At 46.1% G+C, this 19,347-nt stretch overlaps 1 protein-coding gene across 1 annotated transcript in view; it reads left to right on the top strand.

Moving 5' to 3' along the window:
• Window positions 1–19,347, top strand: part of LOC107996073 (microtubule-associated protein futsch) — a 74,554-nt gene extending 55,207 nt beyond the window's left edge. The window contains 5 exon segments of the mRNA XM_062074009.1: window positions 1–9,262; window positions 10,181–10,249; window positions 11,441–12,640; window positions 18,772–18,850; window positions 18,951–19,347. Coding sequence (XP_061929993.1) covers window positions 1–9,262; window positions 10,181–10,249; window positions 11,441–12,640; window positions 18,772–18,850; window positions 18,951–19,071 — 10,731 coding nt within the window. The 3' untranslated portion in view covers window positions 19,072–19,347.

The following is a 19,347-nucleotide window of genomic DNA, read 5'->3' on the forward strand; positions in this document are numbered from 1 at the left end:
GTGGAGGACGCGGCTGACGGCGCGAAAATTGGAAGGGACGAAACGTTGGAGATAGCGAAAGACGTTAAAGATATCGCGGTGACAGGCGCGAACGGCATCGAGGATAAAATTGGAGAGAAGCTAGGCGAGGGTGCGCAGAAGGTGGCCGATACCGGGAGAGCAGTCACGGATAAAGTAACCGAGGCGATAAAGGACGTGGAGTCGGGCGGGCGAAGCGCGGGCGAGGGCGTGAAAGCGACTAAGGACAAGGTAGCTAGAGAGGTTAAGGAGGACGTCGAACTGGCCAGACAGAAGACACCTTATGGAGTAGACTCGGCGGCAGATGGCGCGAAGGAGAGGGCCGCGAAGGAAGGCAAAAAGGGGAAGGAAAAGGGCGGCGGATTCCTCTCGGGGCTGTTCAGAAGCGCGAAACACGCGGCGGACGAAGTTTCCCAAGATGTGAGAGAATTCGTGGAGGAAACGAGGAAGGAGGCTGGCGAGGAGGAGGCCCGCGCTCGCGAGGCAGCGGCGGAAAAGTCGAAGGAATTGGACGAAGCTGTTAAAGAGAAGGTGGGAGCCGTCGTGAAAGACGGGAAGGAATGGGGCACGGCGAAAGTATCGGACGTTGAGAAAGCTGTTGGCGAGAGGGCGAGCGAGGTGGAGGAAAGGGTGGACGCTGCGGTTCGTGAAGTGGCCGGGGCCAAGGACGAAGCGGTTGCGAGCGCAAAGGACGTCGGCGATAAAATCGCGGAGGGGGCGAAGGACGCCGAGGCGAGAGTGGAAGCAGCCGCGCGAGGCGCGAGCGACGGCGTTAAGGCGGCGAAGGATAAGGTGTCCAAGGAGATGAGAGAAGACGGCGAAGCGGTGAAGCAGAAGATGGCGTCTGGGATAGACTCGGGCGTGGATGGCGCGGCAGCGGCGAGAGACAGGGCTGCGAAGGAGGCGAGGAAAGCTAAGGAAAAGGCCGGCGGTTTCTTGTCCGGATTGTTCAAGGGTGCGAAGCACGGCGCGGATGAAGTTTCCGAGGACGCGAAAGAATTGGTCGAGGAAACGAGAAAGGAAGCGGTCGAAGAGGAGGGTCGGGCTCGTGACCAGGCGGCAGGCAAGGTTAAAGTCGTCGTGATTGACGTTGAGGACAAGATCGGCGAAAGGGTATCGGATACCGCGGAAAAAGTTGGAGATGCGGGCAAAGCTGTGGTCGAAAAGGCGATACCGGACGAGAGCGTGGAACAACGCGTGACAATCGATGGCTCGAGGGTAGACAAGATAGCGGCGGCGGATATAAAAGCCGTCGAAAGCGAAGCTGCATCCGTCGCAAAGGACGCGAAAGACAAGATCTCCGACGGTGGTCGGACGGCGCCGGTTGGAAAAGCGGTTGGAGAGAAGATCGCGGATGGCGCGGAGAGGATGAGAGACGCGGCGCAAGCGGGCGTGCGTGAGGCGGCGGACGCGGCGAAGGCAGGAAAGGAGAAGGTGGCGAAGGAGATTCGAGACGACGCGGATGCCGCGAAACGGAAAATCTCGTCCGGAATAGGGGCGGCGGTGGACGGGGCGAGTGGAGCGAAGGACAAGGCGGCGAAAGAGGCGAAGAGAGCTAAGGAGAAGGCGGGCGGCTTTCTCTCGGGGCTGTTCAAGGGCGTGAAGTCCGCCGCGGACGAAGTTTCGGACGACGTGAAAGAATTCCTCGAGGAGACGAGGAGGGAAGCGTCGGAAGAGAAGGGCCGTGTGCGAGATGCGGTCGACGAGAAGTCGAAGGAAGCGAGAGCGGCCAAGGACGAGGTTGAGGATGGAGCGGCGGCCGCTGCCAAAGACGCTGAAGACGCGTTGTCCGCGAAGGGGAAGGTTGAGAGGATGGCCGATGGGGTGAAGCGGATGGAGGAAAAGACGGAGAGCGTCGCTGGAGCGGCGATCGACGGAGCGAGAGTCGAAGTCGGCGCGGAGAAGGACGCCGTGGAAAAAGCAATTGTCGCAAAAGAGGCGAAGGCGGCCGAGGGTGTGGACGCGGTCGTGGACGGTGCCGTGGCTGCTAAGGAGAAAGCCTCGAAAGAGGCCAAGAAAGGTAAAGAGAAGGCGGGTGGCTTCCTCTCGGGACTCTTCAAAAGCGCGAAACACGCGGCGGACGAAGTCTCCGAGGAGGCGAGAGATTTGGTCGACGAGACGAGGAAGGAAGCGGGTGCAGCGAGAGAGAGAGCGGTGGCGGACGCGAAAGACGCGAAGGAGAAAGTTGCGAGCGCCGCGAGAGACGCGAGAGACAAAGTCGGGGAAATAGCGGCGGAAAGCGGGCGGAAGGTGTCCGACGTCGGGAAATCTGCGATCGAGAAAGCGGAGGAGGGAGCGAAACGAAGAGCGGACGCCGTCGCGAAAGACGCGAGAGCGGCGAAGGATAAAGCGGTCGCCGATACTTTGGACGCCAAGGATAAAATAGCGGCGACGGTGAAGGAGGCGAGGGACGAGATCGGCGAGAAGGTGGTCGAAAGCGCTGGAAAGGTGTCGGACGCTGGAAAAGCCGTGGGAGAGCAGTTAACGGATGGCGCGAAGAGAGCCATGGACAAAGCCGGAGAGATCGTCCACGGTGCGAGTAGCGGAGTCGAGGCGACGAAGGAGAAACTGGCGCGGGAGATTAGGGAGGATGCCGAGGCCGCGAAACGGAAGGTGTCGTCCGGCGTGGATGCCGTCGCGGATGGCGGCGCTGCGGCGAGGGACAAGATCGAGAAGGAGGCGAAAAGGGCGAAGGAGAAGGGGAGCGGTTTCCTTTCCGGTTTGTTCAAGGGAACGAAACACGCGGCGGACGACATTTCCGACGAGGTGAAAGAATTTCTGGAAGAGGCAAAGAGAGAATCGTCGGAGGAGAAGGCGCGCGTTTACGAGGCGATGGAGAAGAGGATAGAGGACGCGGCCGCGGCGAGGGACGAAGCGATTATCGAAGCGAAGGAAACGAAGAATAAAATTGCGAGTTCCGCGAGGGACGCGAAGGCTAAGGTCGGGGCGAAAATTTCGGACGCGGTGGAAAAAGCGTCGGATGTTGTCGGCGAAAAGTTGGAAGACGGGGTGAAACGGGGCGGAGAAAGGATAGAATCTACGGCTCGAGAAGCGGTTACGGACGCGAAGGATGCGAAGGAGAGACTCGGCGAGAAAGTGATGGAAGTTGGCAAGAAGGTGGAAGAAGGGATCGCGAGCGGCGTGAAGGCGGTTGGCGACGAAGCGAGAGCGGCGAAAGACAGAGTGGAGAAAGAGGCGAAGGAGGATATCGCCGCCGCGAGGCAAAAGATGTCATCGGGCGTGGATGCGGCGATGGAGAGCGCGGACGCGGCTAAGGAAAAGATTACGAGGGAAGCGAAGAAGGGGAAAGAGAAGGGCGGAGGTTTCCTCTCGGGCCTGTTCAGAGGCGCGAAACACGCCGCGGAGGAGGTCTCGGAAGGGGTGGAAGATTTGGTGGACGAAACGAAGAGGGTAGCGAACGAAGAGGAGGCTCGTGCTCGGCAGGCGGTGGAAAAAGCTGGCAAGGACGTCGAGGCGGCGAAGGAGAAAGCAGTTGCGGAGGCGAAAAGCGCGAGAGATAAGACAGCGGCCTCGATGAAACACGTCAGGGACAAGGTGAGCGAGAAAGTGTCCGAAGGTGCGAGCACGTTAGCGGAGGTTGGCAAGACGGTTGTCGATGAAACGACGGACGCGACGAAACGAGGCGAAGCTGTCGTTCGAGAAGCGGCCGACGGCGTTGAAGCAACGAAGGAGAGATTAGCCGCGGACGCGAAGGAGGCGAAGGACAAACTCGCGGATAAAGCGGCGGACGCTGTGCGAGCGATTGGGGAGAAAGTTAAAGGCGAGGCGGAGGAGGGTGGACGAGGATCGAGCGATGGAGCGAAAGCGACGAAAGAGAGAGCGAGCGGAGAGGACGTCGATGGCGCGATATCGGCGAAGGAGAGAGCCGGCAAGGAGGGCCGAAGGGCTAAGGAGAAAGGTGGCGGCTTCCTCTCGGGACTGTTCAAAGCCGCGAAACAGTCGGCGGAGGAGATTTCGGACGATGCGAGGGATTTCCTCGAGGAGGCGAGGAGGGAGGCGTCGGAAGAGAGCGGCCGTCTGCGCGACGCGGCCGACGAGAGGTGGAAGGGCGCGAAAGCGGCCAAGGACGAGGCGATCGGCGACGTGGAGGACGCGAAAGATAAAGTCGTGAAACGCGCCGAGGACGCGGTCGCTGGGAAGGTGTCCGACGTCGGAAAGGGCGTCGGCGAAATAACGGAAACGGGGATTCGAGAAGTGGGCGACAGTGCCAAAGCGACCAAGGACAAAATCGGCGCGGAGCTCGAGCGCGTTGAGGCTGAAGCGGCGACAGCCGCCAAGGACGCGATAGGAACGATCGGCGAGAAAGCGCGCGAAAGCGGTAAAGCTGTGATGGAGGATGCGAAGAGGGCTGAGGATAAAGTGGCGAGGGAAATGGAAGCTGGAAAAGAGGGAATTTCTTCGGAGATGGATGGAGCTGCGGAGAGTGCAGCGGCGGCGAAGGACAAACTGGCGAAGGAGGCTAAGAAAGGGAAGGAAAAGGGCAGCGGATTTCTTTCTGGATTGTTGAAGAGCGTGAAACAGGCGGCAGATGAGGTATCGGAAGACGTGAGGGAATTCGTGGGCGAGAGGAAGAGAGAGGCCGTTGAGGAAGAGGCGCGCGCTCGGGAAGCTGCGTCCGGAAAACTCAAGGATCTCGGTGCAGCGAGGGACAAAGCGGTCGGCCACGCGAAAGAGGCGAGAGATAAAGTTAGGGACGCGGCGAAGGATGGGAAGGAGAGAGTGGAGGAGAAAGCGTGCGATATCGCGCGACGAGTGACGGATGCTGGCGGAAAAGTTTCGAGCGTTGCGAAGGATGCCGAGGCGAAAACGGAGGCGGCTGTGAGTGACTTGGCGGAGACGAGCAGGGACGAGGTGAAAGACGCGAAGGATAGAGGCGCGTCTCTGGTGAAGGGCGCCGAAGAGAGGATAGACGAGGCTGTGTCCGACGCCGCGCGAAAGGTGACAGATGCCGGGAAAGCGGTTGGAGAAAGGATCGCAGACGGCGCGAGGAAGGTGGAGGACGGAGCGGAAAAGATATCCGGTGCTGGCAAAGCGGCGAAGGACGCGGTGATGAAAGAAATAAAGGACGACGCCGAAGCGGCGAAGGAGAAAGCGTCGGCGGCGGTAGACGCGATCACGGACGGGGCAGCGTCCGCCAAGGACAAGGCTGGGAGGGAAGCTAAGAAAGCGAAAGAGAAGAGCGTGGGCTTCCTTTCGGGGCTGTTCAAGGGAGCGAAGCACGCGGCGGACGAAGCGTCGGGGGAATTCCTCGAAGAGACGAGGAGGGAAGCGACGGAGGTGGAAGAGAAGGTGGACGGAGCCGTGGCGGACGCGAAAGGAAAAATTGTGGGAATCGTGGAGGACGCCGGTAGGGCTGTCGGCGAAAAAATCGTGGACGGCGCGAGGCGCGTGCAGGCGAAGACGGAAGCGGCGACGGATGCCGTCGAATCCGCAAAGGACAAATTAGTTTCGGATACGAGGGACGTTGGAGAGAGGATCGAATCTGCGGCGAGAGACGGCAAAGATCGAATCGGCGAAAAAGTGAAAATGGCCGAGGACGAAACGGTGGCCGTCGCTCGGGATATAGCCGGCGCTGCCAAAACGGCAAAGGACGAAGCTGCGAAGGAGGCGAAGGAGGACGTTGACGTGGCGAAGGGAAAAGTGTCGTCCGGCGTGGAATCGGTGGTGGACGGCGCGTCGAGTACGAAGGAAACGATCTCGAAGGAAGCGAAGAAGGCCAAAGAGAAGGGCAGCGGTTTCCTTTCCGGTCTGTTCAAAGGTGTGAAACACGCGGCGGACGAAATTTCGGAAGACGGGAAGCACTTGGTCGACGAAGCGAGGAAAGAAACTGCGGAAGCGGGCGAGAAATTAGGAAAGGGCGTCGACAAGGGAATCGCAATTGCGAAAGACGTCAAGGATAAAGTTAGCGACAAGGTGTCGGAAGGTGTGCGAAAGGCGTCCGACGTCGGTAAAGCTGTTGGCGAAAAAGCGACGGATGGCGCGAGAGAAATTGGCACGGGGGTGGAGGCCGGTGCGAGACGAGTGGGAGACGCTGCGAAAGCGACGAAAGATAAAGCGGTGGCTGGTGTGAAGGATCGCAAGGACGAAGCGATCGCCTCTGCGAGGGATGCCAGGGACAAAGTCGCGGAGAGAGTAGCGGAGGGTGGCGAAGCGGTTGGGGAAAAAGTCGCGGCTGGCGCCGAGAGAGTGGAAGCGGCCGTTCGAAAAGCGGCGGACGAGGCGAAAGGGATGAAGGAAAAAGTATGTGAAGAAATTGGAGACGATGTCGAAACTGTGAGGCGGGAAGTTTCCGCGGGGGCAGGTGCACTAGTCGAGGGTGCAACTTCTGCGAAGGATAAGGCGACGAAGGAGGCTAAGAAGGCTAAGGAAAAGAGTAGCGGCTTCCTTACAGGCTTGTTCAAGGGCGCGAAACAGGCGGCCGACGACGTTTCCGACGAGGTGAAAGAGTTTCTGGACGTGACCAGGAGAGAGACAGCGGAGGAAGAAGCTCGCGCCCGCGAGGCGAGGGACAAGGCAGCTGCGGAGGCGAGAGACGCCGAGAAAGCAGCAGGCGAAAAAGTATCGGACGTTGGCAAAGTGGTTGGCGAGGGGCTGAAACGAGTCGAACAGCGGACAGACGCTGCGATTCGTGACACGGCCGATAGCGCGAAAGCGGCAAAAGATAAATTAATAACGACGGACGCCAAGGTGGATAAAGCTGCATCTGTCGCGAGAGACGCGAAGGACAAGGTTAAGGAGAAGGGGAGCGAAGGTGGAGAGAAAGTAGCGGTGGACAGCGCGAAGAAAGTGGAGGAGGAAAATATAGGCGATGGTGCGAAAGCGGCGAGGGAGGAGAAGGAGAAAGTGGGAACGGAGATTAAGAAGGATGTGGACACGGACGCTGCGTCATCGGCGAAAGATAAAGTGGCGAGGGACGCTAGAAAAGGGAAGGAAAAGGGCAGCGGTTTCTTTTCCGGATTATTAAAGAGCGCGAAGCATGCCGTGGACGAAGTGTCGGAGGAGGTGAAGGAGTTCGTCGACGAAACGAAGAAAGAGGCCACGAAGGAGGAGGCGCGGGCGCGCGAGGCGTTGGCGAGGAAAGCGGATGCGGCGAAGGACAAGGCCGCTGCTGACTGGAACGATACGAAAGATAAGGCGAGGGCAAGCGTGAAAGACGCGACGGACGCAGTCGGAGGAAAAATAACCGAGGGGGTGCAAAAGGTATCGGACACTGGGAAAATTGTGAGCGGAAGAATCGTAGAAGGAGCGAAAGGGGTGGAGGCAAAAACCGAAGCAATTGCTCGAGATGCCGTTGAAGCAATTGAAGGTAAAGCTGCCAAGGACAAAGCAGTCTCCGACGCGAAGGTCGTTAAGGAGGCGATCGCAACATCCGCCAAGGATGCTAAAGCCGGTATCGGTGAGAAAATATCCGAAGGCGTGGAGAAAGTGTCGGACGCTGGTTCGTTTATATCCGCTAAATTGGTGGATGGAGCGAAGCGAATTGGCGGTGGAGAAACGGAATCGGTCGCAAGAGCGACGAAGGACACTTTATCGGAGGAAATTAAAGGCGGCGCCGCTGCTGCGAGGGAGAAAGCGATTTCTTCCGGGGTCGCGGATGGTGGCGGCGAGGCGAGAGACAAAGCCTCGAAGGAAGGCAAAAAGGGGAAGGAAAAGAGTGGAGGTTTTCTGTCCGGATTGATCAAAGGCGTGAAACATGCGGCGGACGAGGTTTCGGGCGAGGTTAAGGAATTCTTCGACGAGACGAAGAAGGAAGCTGTCGAGGAGGAGGCGCGCGCTCGCCGAGCGTTAGCCGCTAAAGCGAAAGAGGCGGACGCGGTTAAAGAGGAGATCGCGACTGGCGCGAAAGACGCCAAAGAGAAGATCGGTGAGAAAGTAAGCGGTGGTGTGCAAAAGGTGTCGGATAAAGTGGTGGACGGAGCGAAGATCGTGGAAATAAAAACGGAAACTCGAGCGCGAGAAGTCGCCGAGTACGTTGAAGCGACGAGGGACAGAGTGGTCGCGGATGCGAAAGATGGGGGAGAGAAAGTTGCAACTGCGGCGAAGGATGCGAAGGAGAAGATCGGTGAAAAGGTGTCGGGTACCGCGCACACGGTATCGGAAGTTGGAAAAGCTGTAGGCGCTAAAATTACCGATGGAATAAAGAAAACGGAAGCAAAAGTGGAAACAATCGGCCAGCACGTGAGCGATGGGGCGAAAGCGACGAGGGATAAATTGGTGAAGGAGACGAAGGAAGACAGCTCGATCGCGAAAGAGAAAATCTCCTCTGGAGTGGATGCCGCGATGGATGGCGCGAAAGCAGCCAAGGATAAAGCTTGGAAGGAGGGTAAGAAGGCGAAGGAGAAAGGCGGCGGTTTCTTGTCCGGTTTGATCAAAAGCGCGAAACACGCCGCCGATGAAATTTCCGGGGATGTTAAAGATTTCGTGGACGAGACGAAGAAAGAGGCAATCGAGGAAGAGGCTCGCGGCCGCGTGGCAGCGTCCGAAAAATCGAAACAAGTTGAGATTGCCGTGGATAAAGTTGGCCTCGCGGAAAGTGGGAAAAGTGGGAGAGGCAAGGTTAAAAGTGCGCAGAGAGTATCGGACAAAGGTGGCAGCGAGAGAGACACCGGAAGAATTTTTGGAGAGAAATTATCGAATCAAGTAGGGCAGAGATTCATCGCGGTTAGTAGCGACCCTAAAAGCGCCGTGGCCGAGTTTCTGGAAGAAATGAAACGCGACTCCGCGTGGGACAAGGTGCACTTCCAACACGAGCCGGACGTCCATTTGTACGAAAACGTGGACACGATGTTCGTGAAAGAGAGGAAAGAGGAGGGTGAATCGAGAGAGGGTGGAACGGGGAAACACGAGAAAGAATCAAAAAAATCGGCGACGAAAGTTGCTTGTTCGGTTTTCGATACGCACGATCCACTTTCTGAGCTAGATTCCGAGGCACGGATCAGGCTGTCCGAAAGAGGGATCGAGGACAGCGATGGTGGCGGGGAATCGATGTTCAAGAAAGTATCTCGCATTCCACAAAGAGTTAGTTCCTCGACGGAACGGGTTAGCCCTAGTAGTTCGTCGGATAGTAGTAGTTCGACGGTTAGGATATTAAATGTATTTAGAAACGTAGAGCACCTCGAGCCTCGCACACGACAAACCGTCACCACAGTCGTAACAAAGTCTGTGCGGACGGCAGCGACCCCACCACCCAGTCCCGCCGAGTACACTGACAGTAGAATTGAAGGTATCTTGCAATAATTTGCGTTATATAAATATTACATACCAGCTGTGTGTAACATGATTAATTAAGTTGATGCTTTTCTATAACTTATGTTTTGGTAGTCGTACCAAAATGGCCTAAGAAGGCCATTGCACTCTTATCATTCGTAATGAATATCTAACACTCTTGATCTTAATCACTTTTAGTGTACTAATGTTTACACGATCTTTTACGAACCAACAACGTCGAACGTACTATAAAGTGTGTATTTTTATATTTTTATTTTTTTTTATCTAAAAACGAATAAACGCGCAACTTTGTCGCTTTTTTCATCACTGTTTCAAGAAATTACGTATTTCAAACTTGTATCATATTTTTTTTTTTTTTCTTTTTTATAATCTAATCGATCGACCCGATTGCCCACTTTATAGTATGAGGAATCTAAATGAAAAGAAGATACACGTGATAGAAAATACATATATAAAAACAACGTGTTTACCATTATTTCTATTTATTTGCTGTTATTATTTTCAGTTTTTGCGTTTTAACTTTGTTTAACAATTCTTTAATGCATGTTTCCAGGTTTTCTTATGCTATTTTTTAACATTATAATATTATCCACCACCAAAAATGTTTTATATATATTCATCGATAACGAGATTTATCGGTCCAAAAAAAAAAAAAAAAAGAAAAAAACCTTTATTTGTATCAGTATTCATTTCTTATTATTATAGCATAACATAAAAACATCATACTGTTATTTATTATACGGTAATATTATTATCATTGAATTAACAGGAGAAAACCACAACTAGAGAAGCATGAACCGAGGTATGCCATGCAGGGATACATCATTCATCTAATCCTTGTCAAATCATTGCTTTTAATGTTTGCATTGTCTCTATAAATCCCACTTATGCCACGTTCCACCTACTTTTCCAGACGTAACCGAAGAGGCGACAAGACGAGCTCAGGATCTAGCCGATCAAGCACAATCATTGGCGAAATCAGGTAACGTATAGTGCCAAAGAAAGTATAGTGAAGAGAGAAAAGAAAAGAAAAGAAAAGAAAAAAGAAAGAAAACTCAGGAAAACACAGATCGCAGGCCCAAGATCGATACGTTAGCAGATTCTATTTTGGTGCCCTCATTTATATTTAGCTTTATCTTCCATAGTTAGCACCTGCCGATGCTTTCACACTAATATTGTGCGCACGTTTCTTACTAAATAGATACCTCTTTGCGGCATATAGAGTAAATTGTTAATATATAATCTTTGAGAAAGAACGGTAAAAATTCCGTACTTTTTTTTTTTTCTTTTTTTCTTTTGTACAACAACTTGAATACACTTGGGACACCTTCGATCTATATTCATATATATATAGTAATGTCGAATAAATATATACTATGTGTTTATAGTTGAGACAAAGTAGATTAGAGGAACTTTCATTTTTTTTTTTACTTACTTACTTACTTACTTACTTAGCTGGTAGGTAAGATATACGTTATATACTTTTTTTCCACCGATTCTTTTTCACCGCTTTACAAATACATATTATAATCGCTTTTGATCAGTTCACAAGAATCACGCTTCTATATCGAACTTCCTGCAATAATAATAATAATAATAATAATAGTAGTAAAAAAAGAAAAGAAAAAAAAAAGTGAAAAAAGTTTCTTCTTTCTTATTTTTAATTTTTGATTAAACGTTCATTTGAAAAAGTAGTTGTTTTGCAGGGTACGTTTTAGTAAGATTCAGGCGCCACGATTCAAATGAGTGTTTTTTATATATATATATATATATAAAACATACTAATCCCGTTGCAATATTGATACTAACTAACTAACTTAAAAAAAAAAAAAAAAAAAAAAAAAAAAGAAAAATAGAAAAAGAAAAATAGAAAAGAAACGAATGTACTAACGTAGACGTGTGCTGCACACACACACACATACATACACGCGCACACACAGGCATATGCGAATATATCAATATGCATGCGTGTGTGTATGGGCGCACACGCGAGTTTCGTGTGTATGCGTGCGTTTTTGCAATACGTAAAAGAAAAGAAAGAAAAAAAAACACGCTGAATCTTTCTTCAGTCCAACTGTCGCAGGCTGGGCTAGACTTGAAATATTCTTAGTGTGTATCAATGTGCTTTATGTCCTTGTTCCTGTTCTTGTCCATGTCCTTTTGGATGGGTCAGGGCATGATTCGGCTGAGATTGATGGGACTCGTGTAGAGAGGCATGCTACTTCTGCTCCAACAAAGCAACCTGTTCCCGCCCCGCGACACTCTACCAGGTCGTCCATCAAAACAGACTTTCATCTAGACTTGGCAGATACCCCGTACACGCCGTACAGTCCGAAAACTAGCAAGACGAGGGACGAGCAATCGAGACAGGGACACCATTTTTCCCCGGATAAAAACAGTCCGACAAGTAAGATACCGGTGAGAGTAAAGAAATTTATGGAGAACGGGAGGGCGAGCAAAATCGAGTTTGACGATCATCAACGATCGGATTTTGCCACGACGAGGGAGAACGGCGACGACGACGAGTCGCTCGGCGAGAAAGAGGCGCGGCAACCCGAGGAGGACAAGGAGAGAAGCGACTCCTCCCTGAAATCCGAACCGTCGAACGAGACCCACGAGACGACAACCATAATTGAGGAGACGTGCTGTTCCGCGCTGCCCATTGACGAGCACGAGCTCGCGACAAACGAGGCCGCTCTCTCGAAGAGAACGGAAATCGTGATCAAAGAGGAAACGAGGGATCGTCCGTCGTTCGTGGACGAATCGACGAGAGAGATCTCGAGCCGCGTGGAGAATTGGCCGATCGATTCTTCCAAACTCGGCGAGAGAGGGAAGACGAGAGAGGAGGTGGTGAGAACGGTGGTGACGACTGTACGGTGCGCCACGAGCATGGAATCTTTCGGGACGGATCGAAGCGAGAGAATCGCGGGAAGATTGGAGCGCGGGAACGGCGTGGATTACGATACTATGGCGACCACTGTGAAGGGTCGCGATCCAGTGCCGTTCGATGTCGAACAGGCGTCGGGTAATATGATAAAAAGCGACACAGAGTTGTCCGAGCCGTGGGCCCAGGCCAGTCTGTCGGATCGTTCGTTCCCGAACGACGAGAAGGTAGAGCAATGGGAGAGCCAGCTCTCCCAAGACACGTCGCCCGGCTCCGGTAACGGTGACATTTATACTAAGAACGGTAGCTCACGGCATGATTTGAACAGCGACACTGATAGTGACGGTTCACCAAGATCGAGGAGAAGATCTCCGAGCAAGAGGTGTACATTGGGCAGTTCCAGCGGGTCTGATGTAGCACTGCACGAAGGTGCGGAGCTGTCCCCGTTGGAGGACGACCAAGGTACCGCACTCACAGCTAACCTTCTAAGTAAGCAATGTACATATCCCGCTAAACCAACTTATCCACACCGACAGAGACAATCATCTCAATTTCCGAGAGATTGATGAATTCATTCTGCGGTTCTCTGTATCGCTTCTTCTTTCTTTCTTTCTTTCTTTCTTTCCCTGTGTACGCTTTTCTCCACCCTTTCTCCCCCTCTCTTTTTTTTTCCGCATGCCTCCTCCACACGCACACGCGCGGTTATCGCCTCTTACTCCGAGTTGCGTAGTTACGTAAGTAGTAGCGGGCTTTGTAAAATCCTGATACGTGCACGCTTTGAAGTAAAGGATATGTACGATGCTTATATACGGTTTTCTTGATCGAGGAATTGTTACTTGCAATCGAATCGAGCTATTTAGCGTCCAATGTCGAAAGATAGAATTAGATTATTAACCGTGAAACGTAGAGTGTTGAAAAAGACGTTTGGACGGAATATTCGTAAGTTTCAGGGTAGATCTTTCTTTATTTGCCGACTACGCTGAAAGTTATGAAAATTAAAAGGATGAAAAAGTCTTGAGTTAAGAATATAAGAAATTTTTATATCATTATTGTTAATGATGTTCAGAAAAAAATTATATTGAGTTAATACGTTAATATTCGTTGCTGAAGTCGTTGAGAGTTTGATTTTTTTTTTTTTTTTTAACCAACAAGAAAGATTGTATAACATAACTATTTTGGTGATAAATAGAAACATTATGTCGGTGACTAATTCAATATACTGTTGTGTTATTTTTGGCACACGAGTGTTGCATGAGCTTAATACAATTGCTTGCATAACAATTATAACTCGAGATGTATTTGCACAAGGTGGAAGGATTATTGAAAAAAAAAGAGAAAAAGAAAATATGATAACTATTCGCAAGGAAAAACAAAGCTTGTGAAATGCAGTGATAAATCTGCATAATTGTGTGGGTCTTTTTTTTTTGGATTCTTCGTGGAATTATCGCGGGCAGTGAGTAATCACATCATAGGGGTGGTGATCGATTCAATGTGCTTCGTTTAAAGAGAAGGTTTTACCCTCTTTTTTTTTTTCCTATCGTTGGTTTTGGTTAAACGGACAAAGTTGCGATCAGGTGCTTCTGGGACTAGCATACTTTTCACATTGACGTTCATCCGCAGTCAAACATTTTACACTTGGAGAGCAAGCATTTTGTGCAAACTACGCATCCATATCAAAAAAAGAATTTTTTTTGCAATCGGGATAAAATTAAATTTTGAAACTATTTTTTTTCTTTCGTTACACTTGTCGACGATAACGATATTGCTTTTTTTTTTTTTTTTTTTAATCAAACAGATCAGATCTATGAAAATCATGGATTGACATTGACTTGTTTATTTATCACACATTTAAGTGGCACAAAATATCAATAATATACATGTACACGAAAAATTCTACATACGAGATGTTTCATACAACTTGTTTAAAAAATTACACTAGAAATGTTCATTTCAAAAAATTCAGCATCGAAATCGCATTAATTGGGTAATCCTGTAATCCTGCATTGGTCATAATGTACTTATACGTGTCATACGTGTCAAATATCTGTAACAATCCATTAAAAGGTTTAATAATGGCGAAATCGTTAAACAAAATTTCTTTTTCGGCTTCGCAAAATCATCAAGCAAAGCTTTACATTGGGATCAATTTAATTCTTCGATTAAAAAAAAAAAAAAAAAAAAGGAGCATAATTCGTCAATAACAAAAGGGACATAACGCAATAGTTGATCATCTTTCGAATTTTACACTTGTTGAAACGTTCTTCTTGAACGTTTGTTAATTTAAATTCTTCCTCTTCTTCTTCTTCTTCTTCAAAAAAAAAAAAAAGAAAAAAAAAAAGAAAAAGAAAAATCAAAAAAAGCATCACTGCGAATCGATCGATCGAACGCGTCGAACGAGAAAATCGCTGCTAATTATTCTCTTCGCATTATTTCGCCCGCTGTTTCTTCATTACTAATCACGGCGTGGGATCACAGAGTTCAATTTGAAATCAATCTATCACACACGAGTATCATAAGAATGCGGATAGAGGAAACTCATAGGAGGACGTAATGTTTTTAAAGCGACAGAAACAGACGGTTCGATACGATCAATTTGTTCGAGCGCACGGCGAAGTCGAGTAGAGGGAACGCCTAGGACCAAGACTCCCGGTAGATCAAGCTGCGCATATTGGATGAGCGTAGCTGCCGCTACATTGGTGATTCTGCTAGCAATATTAGTTGCCTTGGAGCCACGAACGTTCCAACGTGCCATCTACATCCTCTCTTACAATATCCCGAGGCAAGCCGGGTACGGATTTACCCTTCATTTTATTTATCTTTTTTTTTCCTTCTTCTTCTTTTCATCAGGAAATTAAAGATTTGGAAAGATTTGCGCGTATTACATATCCCATGCCCAAAATTTGTCGGTCAGGTTTTAAATTAAATTAAACCTCGCGAAAAAACGAAAGAGTTATCCGGGTTAAAGAGCGCGCGTCAAATTTTTCGTTGTTTCAATGAAAAAAAGAAACACGAGTTTTTTTACACATCTCTAGACACATCGAAAACAAGAATGGGTATATATATATATGTATATTTATTTTTTTTTAAAGTATGCACAGTCCCAGAGAAAAGTTTAGACGATTCAAAATGCAATGTATTTAATATATGCAAATAACAAACGCAATAACGGTACGAAATATAATAGGTAACACGATTTAATTATTACTAATTTTAGAGAAATTTTTTTTTCTAGACAACAATAACTACGACAATTAAAAAAAACTAATTTTCCACTCTATATATATATATATTGGTCTAGCTTCTAATATCTTAGAGCATGTAACTGCAAAGCGAAATTTTGTTCACGTAGGTATCGAATATTTCGACGAGAATCTAGCATCGTAATGGTAATTTACGAAGGACAGGTAACGGAACAAATATATAAATTTTCAAAAGATCCGTATGCAAGCTTTCTTTTTCTGACATGTATGTCGATTGATCGTGACACCGGCGTATCGTATGTACTGCATGATCTTTACGATATTATATGACACCTCGCATGATCTTTATTGCATTATTATTATTATTATTATTATTTTTATTATTATTATTTTTTTTTTTTTTTTTACATATAAAAATCTTTTAAGTTTGTCTCCTGCGTTTTTCTCTACAAGGCAATAATTCCACGATATTTTCCCCCCTCCCCCCTTTTCAATAGCGTTTCTTTTTTTTTTCCTACGCCTGATGCACGTATACCCCCTCCCTCCCCCCAACTACCAGAGCCCGAACAACTAATAGAGCTCGAATTAATTACCACAATTAATTTTAATGCGTCCTTATAGTTCTCACTATTTACCCTTTCTAGCTCTTCTGACTCAATAAGCAACTCAAGATAAAGCTAAAGTGTAGAGGGACCAACAAATCGTATTTTTTTTAGTCACGTTAGGATTGTTAGGCGAATCGTCATGTAAGTAGCCTTTATCTATGTACACGTGCGTGTGTGAACACGAAAACCCATTTTTCACACCATACAAAAAAAAAAAAAGAAAAAAAAGAGAAAAGAAATGAAAAGAAAAATCGCTCGACAGTTCAACAGTTCGAATCACCGCTTCGAAAGGTACATCGATCTCGATGCGAGTATCGATGCAGCTTGTCAGTGCAGAATGCATACATTAGAGTTAGATTCTTTTGATATCCTGTGCGAGACTGGAAACGCTCCACCAACCTTTTTTTTTTGTGTGTTTAGAATTTGCTAAAAAGATGTGACTCGCTAATGGCCGAACGACCGCACACAATCGTGTGCCTCGTTCCCCGTACAGCACTTCGGATGTGATCCCGTGCAACTTTAAACACCACTTGTCTGTTAATCCTGAACTTTTCTTCCGATCAGAAATATTTTTCTATCCTCCTACCTTTTTTTTCAGCTCTCGCTTTCGCGATTATATATCATCAATTGCATCTTCTCCTCGTCTTTATCTTTCTTTATTTTTAATCTGACTAGCTGGTCTTTAGTTTTTGAGAAAATTGTAAACACTTATTATATAGTATACTAAAAAAAAACAAAAATAATATGCAAGATACAAGAATTTTAAGAAAACGTTTGTTTTAAAAAAAACGTGAGTGTTTTGTTTTTTCTATCTACCGAAATGTTAAATTTGAAATACTTTACTTTTACATTGCTTTTCAATATTTAAAGAGGGAAATTAAAAGCGTTCGTTTCGATGGAAGAAAGAGAAAAAAATGTTCGGAAGAAAAGTGCAGGAAGAACGCATACGAGAATGCACAAAATCGTTCTCCCTTTTTTTTTTTCCATCTCTCCAAGAAAAGCTGATTTATCCAAAACCTTAATTAATATACTTGCAAATAATAATACTTGACCGTTCGTCTAACAACACTAACTGATAGTAGTTAGTACGCGCCCCTTTAAACTTGTTGCCACTATATATGCAGGGTGTTTCAAAGAGCTACGGTCAAAACCAGAGAGCGTTTTCCTCGGTCGAAAATTGTAAGTACGATAAGTTGTTGGTAAAAATGATAAAGCTCGAACTGTCGAGAAATGTATAATTTGTTGAACATATTTTGCTTTTTTCTTTATTCCATTTCCATAGTCGTTGAATTTCGAATTATCATTATTGATTGATTGATTCTTCTTTGTTCGTTCGAAATATTTTCTTTAGCGAATCTTTACAGTAAAAATAAATAAATAAACAAATAAATAAAAGTAAATATATCATTTTCGTCTGAGAAATTTGTTCAAACATAGCGTGTATTGATGTAGAATTTCTTTTTTTTTTTTTCTTTTCGTATCTTGTTTCATGACGATTATTATAATTAAGTAGTATTAATCCTTTTTAGGGTAGCGTTTGATCGACATAGATTCTCGAATAGAATCGATTTAGAACTTATTACGAATTAGACATCCCTATTACGAACGTTCTTACTTATTTTCCACCGAAGAAATCCCCCCCCTTTCAGTTTTCACCGTAGTAAAATTCTTCTGTTGTATCAAAAAGTTTTAGATATTTATATATCTTACAACTAACTGCTAAATGCTTTATTATTCAGTAGCTTTTATCAGCGCTTCACACGAGCTCGCTGCGTGCAGCACAAGAAATCCTGCTTACAAGAAAGGTTTCATTTTGCTTCATTAACGAAACTTGAAAAAATTCTGAAGTAATTGAATCGAAGTGACAATATGCTTTATTTATAATATTTTATTCTATTTTTTTTTTTTTTTTTTTTAATCTGTGCAAACAAGTATACCTATTTTTGTGGAATAAAATAATACTTCATAAAATATAATTACGTATAGACGATATTTAAATTGATCATATTATATTTTGTTTGATTTTTTTATATAATTAAATAATTTGTTCAGTATGTAATATAATTTTTTTAATAATTTATCAAGTTCCATAATATTTTGTTACGCGATGTCGATTACATTTATCTTCTTCCTATTTATTTTTATATTTTAATATTTTTTTATAAATAGAATAATTCAAAGAATTCGAAACCTTTCTTGTGAGAATTATTTTAAACGTGCCTCAGTAATTATATCGTACTTAATGATTAAAAATTAATCGATATAGACTCTCGAGCGCTGCTATTAGTGCATAGAATTTAAATTACACATGAGAAAATCGAGATTCGAGGAAGAAATTAAAATTAAGATTAATAATCGTAGATCGCATGCACAAAGAATTCATAATCGAGCATAGGGAGTCGAATATTATATATAATATATATATATTAAATATGACACGTATCGATGATATATTATTCACTTCCTGTGGCAGACATTATGAAATAAAACATCGTTAAACACGACCATTAAATAAACACGTAAAATATTATTAACGAATCGTCGAGATTAATATAGTATATACGCGAAATGTAAGAAAAGCGGTTGCATAGTTGGCTGATTTGAAAATGCGTATTATATATTATATATCGTCAAATGTATAGCGATGTTGTTACTTTTTTTATATGTGTCTAGTATTACCCCTTGTTTTGGGCATGATGTAACATTGACAGATATACGATTGATACTTGTATCTATGTGAACCGCTGTAATAGTAAGAATTTTGTATAGCACACGGAAAGAATCAATTTTGATCAATTTTCATTTGTTCACGCAGAATCTGACTTTTTGCAACTTAGCGAGCCATCCTACATGGAAACGACAACGACAGAAGAGGACCCTGAAACTCAGGAAAGGTACTTTTTAATGGGGAAAAAAAAAAAAAAAAAAAAAAAAAATTAAAAATATAAAAGTATAAAGTATCTTTGTAATATTTACAAAGATTATTCTTTGCAGAATAACGAGAACTGTTCAAGTAATTACAACAACGAGCGGAACCGCCAGTGGTCCAGACGAATTGCGAGAGTCCATGCAAAAGATCGTCGATAGATTCATGGAGGAAAGGCGAGATCAGTGAAGCATGAAGGTCTCATGGGCGATTATAAAAATAGAGAGAATTGAATTCTTCGCCATTTAATAATCGTGCATAATAGAGAGAGAGAGAGAGAGAGAGAGAGAGAGAGAGAGAGAGAGAGAGAGAGAGAGAGAGAGAGAGAGAAGAAAAAATATTTAAATATAAATTCTCTAGTACTATAATTGAATGGAAGCATCTATCTAATTTGGCGTATCCTCGAACGTCAAATGAGATTATCTTTTAGAAAATTAAAACAGAAGTATAGAAAAAAAAAAAAAA

This window comes from Apis cerana, linkage group LG4 (assembly GCF_029169275.1).
Source record: "Apis cerana isolate GH-2021 linkage group LG4, AcerK_1.0, whole genome shotgun sequence".
NCBI lineage: Eukaryota > Metazoa > Arthropoda > Insecta > Hymenoptera > Apidae > Apis > Apis cerana.